General features: G+C 49.2%; 2 protein-coding genes across 5 annotated transcripts in view; both read right to left on the bottom strand.

Moving 5' to 3' along the window:
• Positions 1–250: 250 nt before the first annotated feature.
• On the bottom strand, positions 251–8,416 carry BAG2 (BAG cochaperone 2). The gene is made up of 3 exons (XM_064164113.1): positions 8,129–8,416; positions 2,189–2,298; positions 251–1,254 (listed from the first exon to the last, which is right to left on the bottom strand). Exons 1-3 carry the CDS (start codon positions 8,281–8,283, stop codon positions 854–856), a joined length of 666 nt encoding a protein of 221 aa, XP_064020183.1. The 5' UTR covers positions 8,284–8,416; the 3' UTR covers positions 251–853.
• A 7,539-nt stretch (positions 8,417–15,955) lies between these two features.
• The window catches only part of ZNF451 (zinc finger protein 451), a 32,671-nt gene continuing 26,943 nt past the window's right edge, over positions 15,956–21,683 (bottom strand). For 3 of the 4 annotated variants that reach the window (XM_064164103.1, XM_064164104.1, XM_064164105.1), the window contains exons 14-16: positions 19,511–19,588; positions 18,377–18,534; positions 15,956–17,925 (exon numbers count right to left, since the gene is read on the bottom strand). In XM_064164103.1, coding sequence (XP_064020173.1) covers positions 17,908–17,925; positions 18,377–18,534; positions 19,511–19,588 — 254 coding nt within the window. In that variant the 3' untranslated portion in view covers positions 15,956–17,907. The remainder of the gene's footprint in view (positions 17,926–18,376; positions 18,535–19,510; positions 19,589–21,683) is intronic. The other variant, XM_064164106.1, reaches the window with a different exon arrangement.

Raw genomic sequence — 21,683 nt, 5'->3', positions numbered from 1 at the left:
TGATCTATCAAAGATGCCTGGTGCATTTTCTGAAGGCAGATGGGTAAGTAGTCACATTCGGATGGGGGTGGGGGTTTTGTGTGGTTTTGCACCAGGGTTTATCTCTTCACCCAGGGGTCAGGAATATGGAAAGTAATATATTCCTGCTTCCTCTTGCATGCAGTTCCATGTGCACAAAAGCAAGCTGCTTGCTTAATACCCCAGTAACAATTAATTAGCAACATTTTAAGCAAGAAAAAAAATCCTGAAATGTGAGACAGCTCACATTTTATTGTCAGGTATTTTTAGGTCAGGGAAGAGCTTAACAACAACAAAATGAAAACCCTGAGAAAACTCTCTTGGAAGGTCTATTATCTACCTAGAAATGGTGCCAGATTACTCGAGCTGTAAATGGTGCTGAGTAGGACAGGGTATTGTTTATGAAAATACCATGTGGCACTTATTACTGATTTTGACTTATTGCCATGACCTATCTCTAAGCCCCAGAAGTCTGATTCACACACTATGGATACAGCAGAGAAAGGCCAGCCTCGCGGTACTCAGCACACCTCTGAACCCCCCAGGAGAATGGAAGAAAGGCAGATGTTGGCAGTTCTGACAGCTGAGCAGAAGCACAGTTACAGCTTGCAACAGAGCAGCATCAGCTCTGCAGAGAGCTGACCCACCCTGTATTGCCCAAAGAAAACGCCCATGCCACCAAACCCTGTAAATGCTGGCCCCTGGCACTGGGAACCACTGTGGTGCCATGCGTGTGCCCGCGTGTGCCCATGCAGGGAACTCTCTCCTTGGCTTCTGTGTCCTCTCAATGGGGATTTGCCTGTCCTGCAGTGTGCCAAGAAGCAGCCAGCAGAGGCTAATCCTGCTTGCTGTTGCAAGACTGTCGAACGGATGCTTTCTGGTGCTCCAGCAACGTGATGGACTTCTCAGAATTCTCCAAGTTCCTGAGCAGAGTCTCTAGCCGCCTTTTGATCTTCTTCTGGTCCTCGATGGCACACCCGATGACCACAGACTGGAACTTCTGATCGATGGGTCCTGCCGGCACGTCGGACGTGCAGGCACCGTACAGCGACATGAGGCGGATTTTGGCATCTTCCAGATCGTCCAGGAGCTTGTTGACGATCTCATCAATCATCTTGGTGGCATGCTGCAAGGACTCCTGCTGCTGGGCGTTGCGGATGGTCTCCACAGACACCTCCACAGTCAGGGTTCGGCCCATCAGACGATTGGCAGTCAGATTCAACTCTTCTCTCTCACCTAGACCGAAACCAAGAAAGCATCCCAGGTTGCAGGCAGGCTCCTTCCTCTGCAAGGAGCATCCTCAAGACAAGTGAGCCACTCGATGTGGCAACAAACAAAGCTGGTTGTGTTAAGCAACAACCCAGATTTCTTGCATCTGCCCAAGTCTCACTCAGGCCACGGAAGGCAGTTTCTCCTGGTTTGAAAGTAGGCTTCCAGCCCTGCTGGTAAGCTAAGCAATGCTTCCCTGCTGTGGGGTTGCTGTGTCACATGGACGCAAAGCCAATGACATTATCAGGAACCAGTAGTAACTGGCAGAGCTGGCACCCCAAGGATCTGCTGTACCACTGTGAGGGAGCCATCTGGACTCCAGAGGGCCATAAAGAGAAAACTGATTACTGGCTGCCAGGTGCAGTTGGGGATCATGAAGAAAAAGGGGGTTCTGGTCTGTGAAAACTTTCTTTCCCAAGCTGCGGACACAGCACATGTGACAGGCACTCTTAGGGAGCCACTGAAGCAGCCATGCAAAGCTCTCCCTTTGAACCACACAGACTTAGAGGACAGATTCAAAGCCACATCACAAACCACAGCAATCATCTCACCCATGCCTGCTCAGTATTCAAAGCCATTAAACCATTGGCTTTTCAGATACATTTCATCATCATCATTACAATGAACTTTTCCCCCTCACATGAGCTGTGTTAACCCTGATTTTGGGCAGTCAGTGAGCCAAGTATGGGCTTTTTCACACAGCAGTGACAGCCATGGCAGACCATCCAGCTGAGCAGGCTCTAACTTCACACAGCCAGCAGAGAGGTGATTCCAGGAGAACTGACAGCCCTTTTACAACCGTCACTGGCTCCAGCACCTGCGCTCTCAGAAGCAGCTCCCTAAAGCATGGGCTGCCTTGACTTTGGGTCAGTTGGGAGGGGGTGGCAAAGCAGCTGCTCACCTTCACTGATGTGCCTCATATCCTGGCTGTTCTGTATGTTGTGGATCATTTCCAGCAGGATCTCTTTCTCTTGCTCCATAGCCGATGCTGCATCACGGAAAGCCTCTACCCTGAAGGTGGTTGAATCAAACAGAATGGTTAAACAGAAGAGCTGCCAAGAACTACTTCGTTAAACATCAGCCTAAGAAGTACAGTCCAGTTTTAATTTTCCATGGGGCAGACTCCTGGATTTCAGGACCTCTCCCACATCTTAGTTTCACTTCTCAAGGCTCAATATAATTTTGAAATCCAAAGCAATGGGTGGAAATACCCCAAACAGCAGTAATGTGATGTTTGATTTTACTGTCTATCCTACTCTGCAATTAGTCTGGATCTCCAGAGCCCCACAGCAGAAGTTTTTCAGCTTAAATGGCAGCTATCATCAGCTGCTGAGCTGGAAGAGAGAGGCTGAGTCCCTGTCAGGGAACTTGAAGGAGAAGGCTGCAGCAAGGGAGCTAGCTAGCAGTGCAGAATTACTACAACCAATCGATGAAACCACAAACACCCCAGAGAGACCTCCAGCACCACCTTGTAGCTGAACGACTTCTTTCATGAGGGAGACAAGTGGGCAGGAGGGACAAAGCTCACACATTGTTATTAACATGACAAGGGCTACCCCACCAAGTGCTGTGCTTTGGCCACTGGGAGAAGATGCTGGACCACCTGCTCTCACGGTCACTGGTGTCTCCCAAGGAGCAATGTTCTGCAACTCATGCAGAGGGGAAGCTTCTGTGGGAGCAGCTCCTATTCCTGATCTTGTAGGGAAGCATGAAACTTGGTTTTACCCAAAACAGGACCCCTACTCCAGCCCTGTTCACTGTACTTCAGCATCACTCACGCATGATGTGGTGGGGGGCAAGGGGAAAGCCCATCCAACTGCTCTCCCTGGTAACGCAGTGAGCGACGTGGCTGTGTGTCTACAGCCTGCCCTCCTCCTTATGGCACAAGCTGCAGGCTCTTCTGGCCATGGGCAGTGTGGAAATGCCACACCAGATACCCCAGCCCAGTTCCCTATTCTCCACCATGGTTTTAAGAAGGGGGCTTTTGCACTCATCTGAGCAATACAGAAAAGCACATCTGGGAACTGCCTGCTTTGCTTGGCTGTGCCCTGGAGGCTTGCAGGTAGGGGCTCTCAGAGAGCTTGCAAGTTGCAACTGACTTCAGGAGTTATGCCAGAAACATCAACTCTGTACTGGCAGAAAGCAGAGCATCATCTGAACCTGGCTGATGAGTGCTAATGCTTTCAGCATGCAGCCTGGTAGGTCTGGCTGCTGCAAGCACCATGGGACATCTACCCTCACATGTTTACAAAACCTAGCCAGAGAAGGGGAAGCAAACCAAAACATTGTGAAGTCTCTTAGATGCTTTGCACTCTTCAACGTTGCTGGAGACAATCTCGGGGAGTGTGGTGGCTCATTGCTCCTTCTTGGGGAGGAGGGGAGCTTCTCTCTTGAGACAGGGATGGAGCTGCTGCTCCTTCCCTCAGAGCCTGTCTGAGGGCACAGAACTTTAGGGAGCGGCAGGAAGAGAAAGGGGAGTGAAAGAAGGCAGAACAGGAGCATCTGAGGATATAAATAGTCACACTCCATTCACATGCAGCCCGCTCACGAAAGAATCCTGGTTTATAAAGTATTTAACCTAATTTAGTCAGCAAAAGCACAAGCTCCAGGCCGCGCCTTTCATGTTCATTCTGAGGAGGGGTGGGAAAAGGTACTGCAATGCAAATTCTTGCCAAGAGCAAATCTTTGTAATGACTATTTTGGGTTGGTTAGTAAGGGCAGAGAGGCAGGTGGAGCCACTCGGCGCTTCAGATGTCTGCACTCTGTAATTTAGGAAGTCTAGCAGTATTTCCATAAATGCCTCTCCGTGCCCCTCTAACAAACTGGCTTTGTTACCACTTAAAAAATGCACTCTGGCCCCTGCAAAGCTCCAGATGAAAACGTGCAAGTGCAGAATTTCAGTTTTCACCGTGTCCTTAAATCAGATCCGGTACCTCACTGTGCTGACTGAAAACCTGATGGATCAGGCCCTGACCTCCACAGGGCCTGCTGGGTCCTGTGAAGAATGTGGGAGAACTGCATTGCAGAGATGCATCCTGAGCTGGTGCAATCCTAAAGACAGGGGCTGAAACATCACTGCTTCCTCACTGGTATTTGAGGCAGGACCCCAAAGCCCAGTTATCAGTACTAACGGTTGTATAATGCAAAAAACCCATCATTCACCAACTGGAGCCTGGGCTGACGTCATTTTACAGGAAGTCAGAACCGAATCTTGAGCACTATTTTATTTGCAGTAATCGCTTCGCAGGGATTCCTTGAACCATGCTCCCAGCTGCAGTCCAGAGTGCCCACCGCTGAAATCCACTGGTTCTTCAGCGCTGGCTTATTTGCTTCCATAAACATCACCCAAGTGTACCCTAGCACTGCCTAACGGCACACAGGTGAGACAAAGCAGCTCCTGCCAGCAGGGCAAAGGGATGGGGAAGCAGCACATCAGGACTCTCACAACTCTCTGCTATCCCTTCAAATAACTTCCATCTTGACCCATTATTGCAGCACACTGAGACTCAACGAGCCTAACAAAGAAACTCTCTGGAGGGCTGAGTGGCAGCACAGTGTGCTGACACTGGCATCAGCCAGCCTGCAGCAATTACCCACCTAAGAGAAGATGAAGGGGAAATGGCCTGAGGAAGGCAAGACAAGGGACAGAAGAACTGTCCAGCTGTGACTGATAAGGACCAGGATCACACAGGGGTTAAAAGAAGTGGGATCATATCAGAGCAGTGCTCTAGTACGGGAAAAAAACCCAAACCAGCAACAAAACCAAAACCCCACAGAAACCACTCACATCAGCCTCAGGAAAACGCTGCTCCACAGAAGATGCTGGGGGGCTTTACCAAGGTCAGACACCCACCCCTGCCTTGCCCTGTTTTGCTGCCCTGGCTAGTGCCAGGACCTCTGGTCACCTGGCTCTGGCTGCCACCAATTCCTGCCAGCTCCCAGGCTGCAGCCCAGGAGAGACCCCTGCACACCTTTCCCTGCATTCCTGCAGGTCCACACCTCCTGAGCAGCTCTCATAGCTGCTTTCCTAAAACGCACTTTGACTTCACAAGGTTTGTGTGAATCTTTACTTTCCTGGGGTGATGGAGAACAAAAAAAGATCAGAAGAGATTGATTAGAGCACTGCCAAGGCTGCAAAGGCCAAGAAGGACCCGAAGGCCAGGAAAGGAACATGAAATGCTGGTACCCATACCCAGCACCACCTGTAATCTAACAGGTGGAAGCACCCAAATCAGATTTTCACTGGGCATGTATTTCGTGCTTTGAACATCAAACAAATGCTCTGGGCACTGCCCAAAAGGGAACCCCATGTTCCTTACTGCTGAGCTCTGTGAGCCCTTTTTTCCCACATACCATTCAGATGAGCAGAGCATTCCCCAGAGGAACAGGTGGCCCAGCCTGGGCTTTTGTTTCCAGATGAGAAACTCGACACTGGCTTTCTTAGGACAGCTGCAGTGACTCTGTCCTTTACTGCCTGACTTACACAGCTCACTGTTAAAGCCTGGTGCTGAAGGGGTGGAGTTTTCAAAGGAAATGAGAAACACCCGAAGACAGTGCAGCTTTTTTCCTGAAACAAGGCTGAGGACACTGGACAGAGGCAAAGGCAGGTGGCTCTGCCCTGGTGTCCTCTGCTGCTTAAACTGAGTTTGTGTTCTCAGTTCATCGGCCCTATTACCATACAGATGATGGCAGGGGAACACAGTGGTCTAGAGGGCGAATGGGGGGCAAGGCATCAGCCCGCTGTCTCTTTCAGAAGAGGGCGAGCGCCTGACCCCCTCAGGTGTCGCTGCACCGAGCACTGCGTACCCTCTCCAGCCAGCCCTCAGACCGCGGTGCCTCGTAAGCAGAGACTCTGCTCCCGAGAGGTCTTGGCATTCACCAGAAAGCCAGGCCAACGCGAAGATCCAAGCTCTTGCCCTTACAAGGTTCAAGTGTGCCTCCTAACCACCGCTGCCAGAGGGCTCGCTCCCCAGCAGCCAAATTAATCCCCCTACTGCTCACTTTCCCAACAGAACAAAGTCCCTCTGCAAGCATCTATCAGGCAGGTGCAAAAGCACTGTCAGAAAAGCATCTCTCCTGGTGGAAAGGAAGGGGCGAGAGGGAAGGCTGCTCAAACCAGAGCATGTCCAAAGGGATGAGGGCTGCCATGGGGTTTGGACAACTCTAAGCAAGTGAGAACTGAAGATTGTTGAGAGGGTTAATAAAAGCTGTATTTCAGTTTGACAAGTTTTCACTTTATTTACAAGCAACACCTCAGTGGTCCACAGCTACTCTAAACCAGATGAAGAAGGAAGAAGTGTGGAAGATCCTCCTCCTGTCATTCCAATAACTTTGAAATGAGGCATGTTGATTAGTTATGCATGGAAAAAAATACCAAAGCAAACAACAAACTTAGTCACTTTCATAAAAGGAGTTTGGGTCTTTTTCTTTTGGTAACTGTTCCTCACTTAGCACTACATCTGTCTGAAAGACCCACAGCAGACTGGGAAGTTGAATTTCTGGTTTACCACCCTCTCTCCTTTGTTTTGGAGTTGCTCAGCAAATTTGAAAGCTACTTTTGTGTGTTCTGCTACTCGTTTTATGCTAACATACTCACCTGCTAGGCCCGATGTGAGCAGACAGACTTGTTCACAGACAGAGATTTTGTTTAGTCAAATCCAGAAAAGTCTGCAGCACTTCAGGGAGATTTAATCAAGCTAACTGAAAGGCTAATGCAACAGCACATAAAGCCCACTCCTGAAAAATGCAAATGAATGCAGGCAGAAAGGGGAAAATGCAACTCCGGTGTCCCACAGAGCTCTCTTAATTACAGGAGAGTCCTAGAAACATGCTGGGTGGTGCTGTGAAAGCCACTAATCAATATGCAGCTGTAATGAAGGAAAGGGTGTGTTGAAACAGTACTGGCAGGACGTGAATCAGTGGCGTGCCCACAGCACCCTGTGCATCCATCCACCTCAGAAAGGACATGGTGTAATTAAGCAGGGCTGAGAGGACAAGGAAGATTGTTAAACTCAAGGAATTGTCTCTCATGACAGCTGAGCTGAGGAAAAAAGCCAAACGGGACTATTTGGGGAAGGCCATGTATCAGTAGGAGACCACGGCGCAATGATGAAACACTCATAGTGCTCACAACTCTTCTGGAAAAGGCCAGCAAAGCTGCAGAATGCAGCACTGGGCACCCCGCAGCGCAAGCCAGCGGGGAGGCGGGCAGCGGCGCGGCCAGAGCACACGCACAGCTAGAACACGCAGTGCAGCGAGGCGAGGGAGACAAGCAGCCTCCCACACCAGCATCCAGCACTGCGGCTCAGAGGCTGGCAAGGGCCTCCGATAGCCTCAGTGGCACCGCGCCTTACGCTCTGTTTTTCTGCATCTCCTGGTGAAATACCTGCTCGGCTGCTGCGGGAAAGGCTGCGGAGCCGGGTGGTAGCCACAGCCCACCGCGGCCCGGGCACTGCCCGCAGACCACCGCCCGGCTGGTTAAGGACCCCTCGTCACCTGTACAGGGTAACGACGCACGGCAGCCTTCTGCGCTTTCTCTGGTTTTACACACTCACGACCGTTCTCCCGGCTTGGTGCATTTCCAGCCGCACGACTTCACCCCTGAGCACCGGCTGCCTCTATTAAAGTGTCCCACCTCCCACTGGCGGACGGGGATCCTTTCCGCCCCGGTCACGTCAGGATGGGCCAGACGCCGCTCCCTTCCCGCTGGTGAAGGCCCCGCGCCCGCCGCCGACCCGCCGCGACGTGAGCTCCCCGGGCCCGGCAGCGCCTGCCACCCCTCCCATGCCCGGCTCGACCCGGCCGCAGCAGTGCGTGGTGCCGCCGCGCTCCGGACCCCCACCTGAGCTCCAGCTGGTCCAGGTTCTCGAGCAGGCGGCTGGAGCGGTCTGCCATGGAGGTAGAGCGGTAGAAGCGGCCTCGGAGCTGCCCGCCGGACTGTTGCTGCTGCTGCGCCGCCCCCTCGCTGGCCTTGGCGCTAATCTTGGCCTGGGCCATAGCACCCGCCCGCTGCCGCCGGCGGATCCGCGCCGCGGCCGCTCCCTCCCCGCGTCCCGCAGGCGACGGCGGCGGCCGAATGCCGGCACCTCGCTCATGGCCAAAGAAGGAGCCCGCCTTGCCGCCTGCCCCCGCGGCCACCCCGCCTCCGCGCCGGGCCTCGGCCCCGCGGGCGCCGCCTCACGCTCCGCTGGGCCGGGCCGTCCCCGGGGACCGCGCTGCTGCTGCCGGCTGTCTGCAGAGCGGGGCAGGCCGGCAGGCCCGTGCAGCTCTGGCACCACAGCAGGCGCTGCTGATGGCGGAGGAACTCGTCAGCACAACTGTGTCGCGCAGGGGGGAGCCCGCAGTAGGACAGGCGCTTGCCGCCCTCAGCCCGGTGTCACCCTGCACCCATAGGGACGGGGGGGGGCCGGAGCTGCCCGTGCTGCTGTCCCCAGGCGCCGTCGTGCCAAAAGCAGCGTGACCCAGAAGGCAAGGGAGGCACACCGAGGCTTTCAGCGGCTTTCTCGCTTTGAGGAGGGCTTGCAGGTGTCAGTTGATGACAGACTCCCCATGAGTTAGCAGCGTTCTGCTGAGACCCCACCTGCACCACTGCCTCCTGTTCGGGGGCCCTCAGCGTGAGAGGGACTCTACAGACATAAATGTAATCACACAATGATTTAGTTGATAAATAACATCTGCAGACAGTTCCTCAGACAGTAAAACAAGCCCCCACAGCAAGGTTTGAAGTATGTGACACAAATGACTAAGTTGCTCTTACTGCAATAAACTGTCATCCTGAGATATTCTAAGAGTTTAGTTAATTGTGCAAATTATCCTGGCTATGAAATCAAATGCTAAATCGAATAGGGGCCGTACACCACAGGAAAAGCCTCAGATCCACACAAGGCAAGCAAGACCAGATAGAAAACAGCAAATGCCTTACAGAAGAGCCCTTGCCTGGTCCCAGTGAGGAGCCTTGAGCTACAGGAGGACCTGCAACATCCTTACTGGACTCGTTGGTGACAATTTATGGTCACAGACTATCGACAGGGGGTCCATATGCCTATAATCCATGAAATATAATCTTGGCACTGCTAAAATGGGACACAGATTGTGCAGTCATATTGAAAAAAAAAGCAGTTTGTGAACCTCACTCTCAATGATACCTGCCTTGCAGACAACTTCATACACACTCTATAACAGTACAGCTTAGCTGCTGAAGCAGCTGCACTCAAATTTAAAAAGAAGGATTCACTACAACAACCCTGTCACAAGTAGAAGCAGCAGCAGTGTGCTTTATGAATAGCATTCCGGTGTCCCAGATGAAGTGCAAATGCCATTACCCCATTGTGTGGGCAAGTGAACAACCAGAAAGGGCAAGACTGCAATAGGGATGTGTCCAGTTCTGGGACCTGAATTCAAGAGAGATGTTGAGGTATTGGAACATGTCCAGAGAAGGGCAATGAAGCTGGTGAGAGGCCTGGAGCACAGCCCTGTGAGGAGAGGCTGAGGGAGCTGGAGGTGTGCAGCCTGCAGCAGAGGAGGCTCAGGGCAGAGCTCATTGCTGTCTGCAGCTACCTGAAGGGAGGCTGTAGCCAGGTGGGGTTGATCTCTTCTCCTAGGCACCCAGCAACAGAACAAGGGGACACAGCCTCAAGCTGTGCCAGGGCAGGTCTAGGCTGGATGTTAGGAGGAAGTTCTTGCCAGAGAAGAGTGATTGGCATTGGAATGGGCTGCCCAGGGAGGTGGTGCAGTTGCTGTACCTGGAGGTGTTCAAGCAAAGACTGGATGGCGCAGTTAGTGCCATGGTCTGGTTGACTGGATAGGGCTGGGTGCTAGGTTGGGCTGGAAGAGCTTGGAGGTCTCTTCCAACCTGCCTGATTCTATGATTCAAGGGGACAATAGAAGAGAAACTTCAGGGTTACTAACTTGTAATTGCTCCCTGCTTCCTACCAAATGCAGGCACATTACACGAGGTACCAGGCCTTGATGGAACAACTCCAGGTTTCTCCTGGCTTTGGGATGGACACACAGGCACATCTGCAAGCAAACTCCTGTCCCTTAATCAGGGCCAAGTATCTTGTGCACTAAGATTCACATTCAGAATAATGAACTCTTTCAAGACTCTATTTCCCAAGATATTCCCTTAGAAAATTTCGAGTAGGTAACCCCTGGGTAAAAAGGCCATCTCATTTCCAGTCCTTTACCGGATGGCTGTGGCTAGGAGTTAGCAGACTGGGAAAAAGCAGTAATAAACTTCCTTGCACCAATGAAATCCTCTCCAGTGCAAACAGACAGCATGATCTGGTTACAAAGAGAAATAAAACAAATCTAGCAAGTAACGGCACCTTGGATTTGGGGTTAACTTCATAAGGAGGAGTTTCTGTAATTCTCTCTTCTTGCCCCCATGCTGATGAAAGCCAACAGGTAGAACAAAATGTGGGGAGAATACAGCCACAGTTACAACTGTGGCACCAGAGGATGCACCCTGGACTTCCAAAGACTTGGGGCCTCCCTTAGCTGCCTGGATACGAAACCTCCCTTGGCTAAAGCAGCTGTTTAAGCAGTGATCTCCAGGGCAGCTCTTTGGATGCTTGCCTATCTGATGATTCAGTGCTGGAGCTGTTGTATTTGCTTATGCTTTAGAATCAAATATGATGAACCAATGTAAGATTTTGACTGTGATGTATTTGGTTACTTCATAAGCCTCACATAGGAAGGAAACATAAGCAGAAAATGAAAAAATAGGTTAGTGATACAGGTAGAATTTTAATATTTAAGTATGAAATAGAGCACAGCAGAGAAACCATTGTTATGAGCTTGTTCCTTTCAGGTAACAGAGTACAGCTGGAGAGGCCATCTTTGTGACACAGAAATACAGGCCACAGATAAGGAGGTGACAGATCACTGAAAAGTGGAAAACTCAGTATGCTTGAAGACAAGAAAGAACAGGGAGTCTTTCCAAACAGGCCGAGACTTTGGTAATGAGCTAGGCTCACTGGAAAGAAAAGTGCTGAATGTTCTCTTTCTGTGCCAGAAGACAGAAAAAAAATCTATGTGATGGTAGCCAAGGCAGTGGATCTGCACCTGGCACCGACACCTTCCGAGATCACGTTGAGTGTGGTTGTGCCAAACGCTGCCTTCTCTGCTGCCAGTGCCCACCATACCAGCACTGGCACAGAACCTCTTGTAGTGCAGCTCCTGCTGGCAGCTTTGGTTCCAGCAGTGCAGCTCACTCACAGGCTTCATTCACCACAGCTGTGAGCATTTCAGAAACAATGTGCTTATCCCCAAAGGCCAGGTTTGGGCAGACACCCCATGGCTCTGACAGACCCATTTCTGGCACTCAGCTTGGAGGGACTCGGTTGCACAGGGAGACTGTTTTGTGTGCTCTCCTGCTGTGATTCCAACTCACTGTTTTCTCAGGCTTGTCCATTCAGAATGATTCATGTCCCAAGCACTCTCATTAAACTAACAGAATTTTATGTGTTTTATGTGGTTGGAAAAGTAAGGCTTTTTGTCTGTGAGCTCATGGAAAGAACTTCAGCTGAACAATTGTTCCATCCATCGCTCTACAGTCTTTGCAGAAAATAATTAAAACCTGCTTTCCACCCCAAACAGAAACCATCTGTAGCCAGGAGACACCACTTGCATCCATTTTCTCCCCTAGAACCCTTCTGTTTGTCCCATGCCCATTTATGGAATATCAGTTAGACTGGGTTTAAAAATCAGAAGTCAAAATAGCTGAAGAGCAGTGATGACTTTTGTCCTTGCACAAGGGGTTAATTCCACGCAGGTAGAAGCTGGTGGTAGAAACACAGGTACAGAACAGCTGCAATTGTGTCCCAACGTGTCCCAGCACCCCACATAGGATTTACCCTCTTGGACAGCACACCGGCAATGGCCAAACCCCAGCACTCGAGGCTGCACAAATCATGGAACCAAACTGTCTTTTGAAAAGCAGCAACAGCTGTCTGGGACAAGCCTGGATGTGACTGCCTGCACAGCCAGGCGTATTTTCTCCTTTGGGAACTGGGAATCACGGAATCATAGAATCAGTCAGGTTGGAAGAGACCTCCAAGCTTATCCAGTCCAACCTATCCCCCAGCCCTATCCAGTCAACCAGACCATGGCACTAAGTGCCTCATCCAGGCTTTTCTTGAACACCTCCAGGGACGGTGCCTCCACCACCTCCCTGGGCAGCCCATTCCAATGCCAATCACTCTCTCTGGGAAGAACTTCCTCCTAACATCCAGCCTAGACCTACCCTGGCACAACTTGAGACTGTGTCCCCTTGTTCTATTGCTGGTTGCCTGGGAGAAGAGGCCACCCCCCACCTGGCTACAATGCCCCTTCAGGTAGTTGTAGACAGTAATAAGATCACCCCTGAGCCTCCTCTTCTCCTGGCTAAACAACCCCAGCTCCCTCAGCCTCTCCTCATACGGTTTGTGCTCCAGGCCCCTCACCAGCTTTGTTGCCCTTCTCTGGACATGTTCCAGTATCTCAACATCTTTCTTGAATTGAGGGGCCCAGAACTGGACACAGTACTCAAGGTGTGGCCTGACCAGTGCTGAGTACAGGGGCAGAATAACCTCCCTAGTCCTACTGGCCACACTGTTCCTGATGCAGGCCAGGATGCCATTGGCTCTCTTGGCCACCTGGGCACACTGCTGGCTCATCTTCAGCCTACTATCTATCAGTACCCCCAGGTCCCTTTCCTCCTGGCTGCTCTCAGCCACTCAGTCCCCAGCCTATAGCACTGCTTGGGGTTGTTGTGGCCAAAGAAGGACCATGACAACTGGTACTCCTGCTCTCCAGAGGCACACACTGCCTCCTCTCCCCTCTTGTTTCTTGCTGGGTATGTAAAGGAGCAGCTCACACCACATTTCCAGAAGAGCTGACTGGGATGGGAAGATAGGAGTTCATCTCTGTGAAATGCTTGAGGCAGTAGCTAAGGGCAAGGCCAAATCTTCTAAACCAGTACTTCTTCAGCAGCACTGTGAGCTACACACTCAGCTATCAACAGGAGATCTGCAGTGAGAAAGCAGGAGGCACAGGGGAGAAGTACTGAGAGATGCTACTCACTCTGTAGCACTTGGATGTTGAGTCAAAGGCACTGAAGTGTTTGAACTGTTTTGTGGCACCTGAGCAGTTCGTTCTGGTGGTGTGGGTGCTAATGAGCACCGAGGTGCTCAGGCTCTTCAGCTGTTCTGCTCGACAGAGATGGCAATTCCATCACAGTCATGACTAGAAGTCTCTCCAGCTTTTCTAACCGTGGTGACTGCTGCCACTATTCTGACTCTTCACAATGCAGAGAAAACAAAGTAATCCAGCCGTGCCCTGGTCTCACTCTCCACAACAAGTACTCGTTTCCGGGGTAGCTGTATTTGCAGCAGCTAGTAGCAAACTGACAGATTGACAAATAACAACTGTAACAAAAAGCTGTTGCTTGGCCTTTTGTTACCTTTACTGAAGTGCAACAGGCTGGTAAAGCTGCATAGGCCTTTTTTAAATGAAGGAACTGAGGAGGGTGGCATAGATAACAATCTTAATCACAGAAGTAATGGTCCACCTTAAAATACAGACAGCACAAAAATCATTAAGACATTCCCAGTCATTCATCCAAGGCTCGATTTCCATTAGAGATGAGAGCATACAGCAGTGAGACAGCTTCTCTCACACCCACCCCACTCCAAAAGTAGAAGCTTCTGCCTCATGAAAAGTTCTTCCAGCCTCAGATTGGTGAGAGAAGCCACACCTCGCAAACTTTAAGCCATGAAATCCAACACTCCACTTGCTACCACCAAACCCCACCAGTGATACCAGCCAATGAACTACACAACAACTGCAACAGCCAGACCAGAGAGACTTAAGCCATCATCCTTCAGAAACAGAAGAAAGGCTGAAATCTCCTTGTTTATCACACACGATGTACTGCAGCAGACATCCCTGAACTGCAGCTGTTCCCCAGCGTGGCAGAGGCCATCAGATCACAAACCCAACAACTCAAGATACAGACGTGGGTCTGACGCGGTGCTTCCCAACCTTTGCAAATACAGGAACCAACTTCCATTCTGGCAGGCAGCCACGATGGCACAGGGCCAGCGTACTGAAGGAGCTTCATTTACATCTCCTCCGGGCTTCTCTTGATAGCTTCTTTCAGCTCTGCATCTTGCTCTGTAGAAACACAAAGCACTGATTACAATCTGCAGCTATGGCTGATAACCTCAGACACAACTGCATTAATAGCACTGCATAAAGCAACAGATTACTTCTGTGGGCAAAACAAAGATAGAGTACCAGAAGGAAGGCATTTTCCCTTCATTTTATGCCATCTTTTCAGTATTTCAGAAGTGCAGGAACCACCCCTCCAACACCCCCTGCATAAGCTACAAATGGTCACACTGCTTGTGACACACACCTTAGCTCCAGCTCTGTGTTATTCCAGGTGCTGCTAAACACCTTCTCACATACCCTGCCACTTATACATGAGCTGTCATGGAACAGGATCAAAGAGAAGGCCTACACGAAGAAATGGCATGCCAGGTGATTTTCTCTCTTCACCAACAGGAACCTCATCTGAAGAACCTTTGTTATACACAGGTGTTATGGAAACAGCAGTTCCAATGACAACAGGATGTGGACATGGCCCGGGCCAGCCAGCCAGGTCCCCCAGCACTGACCAGCAGCAGCAAAGATGGGCCAGGGGGGTGTTTTCAGTATAGAGTTGCTGGCACAGAATGCACCTGCTGAGCCCATGCTACTAACCTCATAACTGCTGTGACCAGTGCCAGTGAGAGCCAGCCTTGGGGCTGCCTGTACCTGTCACAGCCCTTGGAGTGTGTGGGTGAGCTCCAGGGTCCCAAGCTTGACAGAAGCCTGACTAAAGCTCTCTGTCTCAGAAGCAATCTGAAAGCTGCTGTGACCATTTCAGGACACGCAGCAGTGCATTCTCATGGAGAGGAAAACTGCCTAGCAAATGGGCCAAGGAATTCTGTACAGCTGCAGAGGCCTTGGTGATTGTTGATGAAACTCTGAGCAAAACACCCCAAAGAAATGCAGGGACTCCCAGAAGTTAGGATGCTGCACTTAAAGTGAACTTGCTCAGATTGACAAAGGGAACTTTAAATCTCTGTGCAAGCAGAGCTTTGCCATCCCAGTGCACACTTTGCATACACTTGAGTTTTCCACATTGTTTGCATCCACTTTCATAGTATCTTAGCCCATACAGCTTGACCCCTTCTGTTACGACTGAGCTCTAAGCCACTTGAATGGAGAATTTCTCCAGGAAATCTGAGAAGGCTTAGAACCAAAGAAACACACAGACCTGGCCTTTACTAAAGCTCCTTAGCTGGAAAGAGTTGCCAGAAAGGATTTTTGTGCTAATGACAGCCAATTCTTCCAAACTAATTCTGAGACAATTCATCAGTCATCCCCCTCATCTCCTTCCAATGCACAGCAGCCACTGTAAACAATTGCTAGGAGAGCATCAGCAGATGAGAGAACACTTTTCCTTCTAAGCAAGCAGACATACCTCTGCAAACTTCACCATATTTAGTAAAGAGTGGGGAAAGGTTTGCATGCTGTGAGCACTACAGAACAGCAGTGGCCATTCCTGTGTACCTTGAAGAGCTAAGAGAATTAAGCCAACAACAACAGGCACGTACAAAACAAGCAGCTTACAACAGGATGATCTAATTTTTAAGATTTTATTGAACTTCAGAAGCAATCAGGCAGGCACAACACTTTAGTAACAGTTGCACTGACTTGTTTGCAACCTCTTCTTGTTTCTAAATATGGCCAAAACAGGGATTCTGTCTGGTGTGAGAGAAGCACCAAAAAGGCAAGACCCGTGTTCCAATCCTGTCCTGCCACTACTTCAGCTTTGTAAATCTTATGCTTTCATCATACAGAAATTAAGAGCATTAAAACAAGCAGCTGGTGATAGCCAGGTGGAAACCAGACTTCCCTCATCAAAGGTATGAAAAAGAACCACAGACTTAGTACCAATGAAGGGTGGACTCAAACATCACCATAAAAACAAATTCTCTTTTAAAAGGGCAGGACAAATCACTTCTAGTACAGAGAAAGGATGCTGGTCAAACTCCTTTTAATAGATGAACTGCGCCTGTAAAGGCAGACAAACCTCCCAGCACACACAGGGCAAACTGCAAACATTTCAGCCAGTTCAACAAGACTCCCCAGTCAGAAACATTAAATTCTTGAAACAAGCATTTCCATGGTGGCTTTTCCAGCTGAAAAACAAAGTGTAGTACCCTGAAATGGTGGTAACAAGTCACATATTGCTACATGCAAGATTTTAACAACAGAATATTCTCTGCTGTTCTGGAAGCAGAGTTTCACAGCCTGTGATGGCAGAGAACTTTGCAAAGAAAAACTTCACAGTTAAGAGAGCCTCAAAGAGACTGAAAAAATAAATGAGGCCAAGCCTTAAAACTCTGGCAATTCTGGAGGCTACTTTTAATGTAAAAAAAGAATGCAGAGACCAGAATTCTGTCCAGTTCTTTTCTAAAAGCTGTAACAGTGCTAGCTGGGGTTTGGCAAGCAGGTGAGCAGGTCAATACAAGCTTTTTAACAATTCGAGCTCCATGTGAGTGTGCAGGCACAGGTGGGGCTCCTTAAAAATAAATACATGAACGTGCCCCACCAAGTCCTGCCCTGCAGGGTACAAGCAACCTTTATACCTGTGACAGAATGTTAGAGAAAAAAGCACACCATCACAAACCCTAAAACTAACAGGCTCTGCAGAAGACCATCTACCTAGCTTTTAAATATTCAGTAAGCTAAGCAAAGAACTTTTGCAAGTTGAAACACTTTTTTCATGTAGAAGATATCTGAAACTTTAGGTTTAGGTTAGTCTGCCCAGAAGCTTCTGAACATGGACTGAAATGGATTTTTTTGAGGATGATAATGGCTCTGTCTTATTCCTTTATCAGAAGAGCTTGGTGTGGAAAATTTGATCGTTTGAGGCAGCACTGTGAGCTACGCCCTCAGCTTTGAACAGGAGTGCAACAAATCTGAGTTTTGCAGGAAGAAAGCAGGCCACAGACAAACTGAAGGTGAGACTGGCCACAGGCCACGTGTGCAAGTTACAAACCTGGGATCTAAAGCTTCTCCTTATAACAAGATCAGCCACATAAAGCTGAGATAACTGTGGAGTTTATTAACTGTTTCCAAGAACACATGGAAAAGCAAATACAATGACATTTTGTGACAGAAAACTAAATACAAGAGCAAATTAAAGAAAAAAAAAAACCATGAACAACTAAAGCCCTCCAGAGAGACCAGCCTATGAACTACACAACAACTGCAACAGCCAGACCAGAGAGACTTAAGCCATCATCCTTCAGAAACAGAAGAAAGGCTGAAATCTCCTTGTTTATCACACACGATGTACTGCAGCAGACATCCCTGAACTGCAGCTGTTCCCCAGCGTGGCAGAGGCCATCAGATCACAAACCCAACAACTCAAGATACAGACGTGGGTCTGACGCGGTGCTTCCCAACCTTTGCAAATACAGGAACCAACTTCCATTCTGGCAGACAGCCACGATGGCACAGGGCCAGCGTACTGAAGGAGCTTCATTTACATCTCCTCCAGGCTTCTCTTGATAGCTTCTTTCAGCTCTGCATCTTGCTCTGTAGAAACACAAAGCACTGATTACAATCTGCAGCTATAGCTGATAATCTGTCAGACACAACTGCATTAATAGCACTACTCTGGACTCCTGAGAGCAGACTTTATCCTCTTCAGGGATCTGCTTGGCAGAGTGTCACCCGATAAAGCCCTGGAGGGAAGAGAGGCCCAAGAAAGCTGGGCAGTAATCAGGGTCCACCTCCTCCAAACTCAGGAGCAGTGCATCTCAAGAAGGAAGAAGACTGGCAAGAGTACCCAGAGGCTGCTGTGGATGAACAAGGTGCTCCTGGATTCACTTGGCCATGAAAGGAGAGTTTGCAGGGAGTGGAAGCAAGAATGGGCCCTGTAGGAGGGCAACAAAGGAGTTGTCCAAGCAAGCAGGGATCAGGTTAGGAATGCAAAGGCACAGAGAGAGTTAAACTTGGCCAGGGACAAGAATTGTCACTGGTGTACCTGCAGAAAAAGGAAAGCAAAGGAAGATGTGGTCACAACAGACGTGGAGAAGGCTGAGGTCCTCAATGACTCTGCCTCAGTGTTCACTGGCAAGGTCCCCAGCTGCACCACACAAGCTCCAGAAGGCAAAGGCAGGGACTGGGAAAAAGATCTGCCCACTGTGAGCAAAGATAAGGTTTAAGACCATTCAATGAACCTGAAGGTGCTCAAGTCCATAGGTCCTAAGAGAACTAGCAGATGAAGTTGCCAAACCACTGTCCATAACATCTGAAAGGCCATGGTGGTCTGGTGAAGTCCCTGCTGACTGGAAGAGGGGAAACATCACCCCCATCTTCATGGTAAAAAAAAAGAAGACCCTGGAAACTACAGGCCAGTCAGTCTGACCTCTGTGCCTGCAAGATCATGGAGCAGATCCTCCTGAAGGCCTTGCTAAGGCATACGGAAAATGAAGAGGTGGTTGGCAGTAACTAATATGGTTTCACTATGGGCTAATCCTGCCTGCCAAACTTGGGTGGCAAGTTGATTGGGCAGCTTTGGGACCAAGGGCATTTCCAGTCAGCAGGTGTTTAGGAAAGCAGAGTGAAGCCTTTAAACAAATTGATCTTCAAAGTGCCTGTAGCCTGTCACCAAAGATGAGTAACCACACTGTATGAACAGCACCACTGAGCTCAACAGCAAAAGGATGAAAACAAGGTCAGGTGCAAGAAGATAAGATGTGAGCAGCCAGGCGCACTGCTCATTCAAACTAATGCATATACCTACAGCTCCTTAGGAAACCAGAGTGCTTTGCTGAGATACAACACCTCATTCTGAATTATTTACTCAGCTCGGCTCCTCAGCCAGCAGCTCTATGCTGAGTCAGCACAGAGTCAACTGGTACAAGGCAGGCTGAGTCTTTAATTGCACAAGACCCTGTGGTGTGGCAATAAACCAGACTTTGGGTTTGCTGGCACACTGCAGGTTAGGAAATGGTTATAGGTCACTCATTTCAGTGTTCTTACCTACTCATAATAGCCCAGCGCATTTAGAGAGTATTCCTAAGAGGTCACTGGCTGTACAACTGATTGCAGGTTCAGTGTCTGTGTCTTCCACAATTAACAACACTCTTCAACATAGAAAAGTAAATTTACAGACCTTCTTCCCATTTCTTTGTTTCTTCTATGCTCCTCTTCGTTGTTTCTTTGACATCTTCATCCTCTTCACTATTTGAACCTTAAATGCACAAACAGAACATAAATTACACGTTGCTTCTAATCAAAACCCTTAACGGTCTCACCTTGCATTTCTCCTAGTGGAATAACATCTGCATTCAAATGCTCTTGTCATGAGCTAGCAATCAAGATAAAAACGCATTGCAATGGTAGTTTAAGACAGCAACTCAAAGGGAGTAATTTTTCAGCTATGTTCTCCCGCTTCTCCCCAAACTCTAGAGGCAGACTGCTTCAATTTTGTATTTTAAAGAAGCCAGAGGTAGCTATGGAAGCTCCTGTTAATGTCTCCTGCATTTGCTTTTTTGTAGTTAAAGAGATGACTCACAAGGAATTCATTATGGGAAGAAGCTCTGTAGTGTATTTCTGCCTACACTTGATCTTAAACTCCTCTTATTTTGCTGCCTAAATACAATAATAGAATTTATTTGGTTTGAAAAGACTTCCAAGACCACTGAGCAACCATAAGCCAAACACCAGCGTGACCATTAAACCATGTGCCCAAGTGCCAAGTCCACACATTTCTTGAACACTCTGGGGATGGTGACTCCATCTCACTGAGCAGCCTGTTCCCATGCCTCTAACATTTCCTTTGAACAGTGGAGTGCTGTAACTGTACTGAGCAGTGCAATTCAGTAGATATTGTTCCCATCTTACACACACTTGGTCTACCCTGCTAACTCATAGGCAAGCCTAGGCAAAACTCCACCAGCCTTCCCTTTCTAAAGATGCTCTTCATGAAGCTGGCTTCCAGGTACAAAATGACGGTTCTGTTTTAGTGTCTAGTGGGGACTAGTGTAGCCAAGGTATGGATTCGTTGGGGTTCTGTTTAGTGTTATTCTCCTGCACCCCCATTTGTTTTAAACAGGGACTCAGCGGGTTACAAAGAAGCAGGTCAGTGAGTGACATGATGTACTCATTCTGCTACAGGCCACTGCTGTTTTGGGAGATGGTCTCTGGGATCAGGTCTTGCAGTATTTGCCACCAGCTAGGTGTCCCATGGTCATATGCACAGAAGCACCTCTCTTCATCATAGGCAGCAGCACACCAGTGTACTTCTGGCGACATCTACTAGCAAAGAACATTTCAGTATGGACACCTGACACCATCTGTGTGGCTCCTGGCATTCCCAGCAGTCCTGTGCTGGGGCCCAAGCCAGGCATGCAAAGCAACAAGGCAGGCTTTCAGAAGGGTGCTTCCAAACCTCTGACACAGGCCCCTTTTGTGAACAGCAACCTTGGTGACTTTCCCAGTATCAGGAGTAGAGAGGCCAGCAGCTGGCATCAACAGAGATCAGAAGCCTACCAAAGATGGAAGAAATAGCAGGATGGACACCGCAGTTAAAGTCTTTCTCCAGTCACTTGGCAGACTGTGAATCCCTTTGGGAACTGCCTGCTATGTCTGGGCAGAAGAGACACTATTTTGTACGTCATCTTCCAAAACAAACAAGGCTAAAACAAGAAAAATCCACACCACCTCCAACCCCCCCCCCCCGGGGAAAAAAAGAAAAGTGGTCATCACAATGACTTAAAGGGAGGAAAAAGTGCCAAGGGAAGGTGTTACAGAAGTGGCTGCATCCTCATTAACCATTCTTTTAGTTTTCCAGCCTGCAAGACACCTCAGACTGCTGTACAGTTTCTGTACCTGTTAGAGGTGTAGCAGTCAAAGGAATCCCATCACTCCCTGATCAATTCCTTGGCACATCTTGTGGAAGGATGAAGCTCTGCTGAGCAATGAAGCACAGCATAAGAGGGTCTCTGGTTTGCTACTATTTCAAACACAGATGCATTAAGAGCACTTTTCTGAAGGGCTGCAGTTCTTTTAGGCAGCCTGACAGAAGATGCTGGCAAACAGGCAAGGCAATATTCTTCTGATGGCATCTTGCACAGACAATTAAGCAAACAACAGGAGCAGTCAGAAATCCCCAAGTTCCTTTCAGACACCATCTAAAGCAGCCAACTTTCCTGGAGTTGGTCACAGAGTCAATTAACATTCACCACAGAGGCAGCCATGGTGGCAACCCACTGACAGGCTCTTGGAGGACAGCACTTTCCTGCTTACCTCTGGCCTCCCCAACTTTGGCAGCAGGCTGACCTGAC

The sequence above is a fragment of the Pogoniulus pusillus genome, chromosome 25 (assembly GCF_015220805.1).
Source record: "Pogoniulus pusillus isolate bPogPus1 chromosome 25, bPogPus1.pri, whole genome shotgun sequence".
Classification (NCBI taxonomy): Eukaryota; Metazoa; Chordata; class Aves; order Piciformes; family Lybiidae; genus Pogoniulus; species Pogoniulus pusillus.
This window is presented reverse-complemented; position numbering and strand designations above follow the sequence as displayed.